The following is a 2,404-nucleotide window of genomic DNA, read 5'->3' on the forward strand; positions in this document are numbered from 1 at the left end:
CTAGAACCTTCCATGACATAGGGGGGACTCAAATATATGCTGATGAAAGCAAGACACCATGCATTTTTTTTTCTTTCTTTTTTTTTTTTTGAGACAAAATCTCGCTGTTTCACCCAGGCTGGAGTGCAGTGGCGCGATCTTGGCTCACTGCAAGCTCTGCCTCCCAGGTTCACGCCATTCTCCTGCCTCAGCCTCCCGAGCAGCTGGGACTACAGGCGGGCACCCGTCACCACACCCGACTAATTTTTTGTATTTTTAGTAGAGACAGTGTTTTACCACGTTAGCCAGGATGGTCTCCATCTCCTGACCTCGGGACCTGCCCGCCTCGGCCTCCCAAAGTGCTGGGATTACAGACGTAAGCCACTGCGCCCAGCCCACACACACATTATTAATCAGACTTGTTGCAAACTGCTTTTGGGACACACAGGAAAAACAAATACTTTCTCACTGTGAACGCTGAGAACATCTCCCCAAAAGTCCAGCTGCCTCCTCCTTAGGAAGATCAGCTATAGTATCTGAGCAAAATATTTCTCACACTCGCACAGGCTTAGCTCATAATTCATAACAGGATGCTTCCCGACCACCGGGCAGACAAAATCCTTCTCCTTAGCCAAAGCCAAAAAATAAGTTATAGGTGAATGAAAACTTTCAACACAGGAAAGAATGGGGGATGAGGTAAAACCTAAAGTTACTGATCTTTAAATACTGCCATTTATTGGCTCTTCCTGAACCTTCTCCTTCTTGGCTATGGAAGTTGGTCCCCATGACGACGATGTGCTGAGGGCTTTAAGTCTCACTGAATCGGGGGACAGAGTCAAACTTGAGGTTAACAATGCCACTGGGGTGAGGTGGTGGTGCCGGGCGCGGTGGCTCACACCTGTAATCTCAGCACTTTGGGAGATTCAGGTGGGCAAATCATGAGGTCAGGAGTTCAAGACCAGCCAGGCCAACATGGTGAAACCCTGTCTCTACTAAAAATACAAAAATTAGCTGGATGCGGTGGCAGGCACCTGTAATCCCAGCTACACGGGAGGCTGAGGCAGGAGAATCGCTTGAACCCAGGAGGCAGAGGTTGCAGTGAGCCGAGATCACATCACTGTACTCCAGCCCAAGCAACACTGAGAGACTCCATCTCAAAAGAAAAAAAAAAAAGAAGAAGGTGATGGTGGGGCATGGAGAGACATTCAGGAATCTGCGTTGGTGGGGACAGGTCAGAGGCTGGCGGGAGGATGCAAAGGTCTAATCGCTGTTAAACAGCCTTCACACCCTCCCTGCACTGGAACTGACGTCCCTGCAGCCACCGGTGTTCTTATCCACTGGAGTGGGCAGAGCTTACTTCCCCGCCCCAGTGAGATGGAGTGTGCTGGCAAAAATGACTGGCAAGTGTGCCTGCTTGTGCATCTGCCCATGTCAGGGCAAGCGCTCCCCAGGCAGCTGCTGCCCTCAGCCTGGACAGCAGAATGAACACCCTGGCGCAGAATGAGTTTACCCTGCCGCAAGGAGCCAAGCCCAGTGTGACCCACAGCTTAGCGTCCAGCCTGGATCAGATGAGCCCAGCACACCCGTGCACACAGAAGAAATCCTCTCACCCCAGCTGCTCAGGAGGCTGAGGCAGGAGAACTGCTTGAACCCAGGAGGCAGAGGTTGCAGTGAGCTGAGATCACGCCACTGCACTCCATCCAGCCTGGGCGGCAGAGCAAGACTCTGTCTCCAAAAAAAAAAAAAAAAGAAAACCAGAAATGCTCTCACGTGCCACTGAGCTCTGGCAGCTGGTCCACAGCATCTCAGGATATAGCAGTCACTCACTCATACACAGCAGGAGAAACCAGAGAGAGGCATAGGACTTAGAAGTCAGGGCCAAGGTCAAGGTGCCACATGGGAAGGGCAGTGGGAAGGAGACTCACATCCCGTCAGTCTTCTCGGCGTCCCACTCGCGCCGCCACTGGCCAGTGGGTTTGCGGTGCCTCTGCAGCCGCTCCTGGTCGATCTTCTCCCTCTCCTGCTTCCAGCGCAGGTACTCCGACCGCTCCCGGCCCGTCATGGACAACGTCATGTCTCCAGCACTGCCCAGGCCAGCTCGGCGGCCCTGCCCCCCAGCCCAGGGGGAGTCAGGGCGCTGTCCCACCCCCCACCCCACCCCTAAGCCCCAGGGCACATCCACTTGCTCAGGGTCACACAGGGAAGCGGTGACAAGGCAGAGATCACAACCAAGTAGGCTCAGGTGGCACCTCATCAGAGGCCCTCTCAGATCTCCTAAGTAGCATCCTCCTGTACCCTGAGCTGCTGGATTTTTCTCCATAACACTTGGCAGAACCTCACATCTTGCTATATTTTCATTTACTCAGCTCCCACCAATAGAAACCTCATCAAGGAAGGGGCTCTGCCTCAAAACTCTTATCCCGCC

At 53.4% G+C, this 2,404-nt stretch overlaps 1 protein-coding gene across 1 annotated transcript in view; it reads right to left on the reverse strand.

Moving 5' to 3' along the window:
• Nucleotides 1-2,404, reverse strand: part of CCDC9 (coiled-coil domain containing 9) — a 15,329-nt gene that overhangs the window by 3,486 nt on the left and 9,439 nt on the right. The window contains exon 8 of the mRNA XM_011962928.1: nt 1,905-2,086. Coding sequence (XP_011818318.1) covers nt 1,905-2,086 — 182 coding nt within the window. The remainder of the gene's footprint in view (nt 1-1,904; nt 2,087-2,404) is intronic.

The sequence above is a fragment of the Colobus angolensis genome, unplaced genomic scaffold, assembly GCF_000951035.1.
Source record: "Colobus angolensis palliatus isolate OR3802 unplaced genomic scaffold, Cang.pa_1.0 Scaffold60, whole genome shotgun sequence".
Lineage (NCBI taxonomy): Eukaryota > Metazoa > Chordata > Mammalia > Primates > Cercopithecidae > Colobus > Colobus angolensis.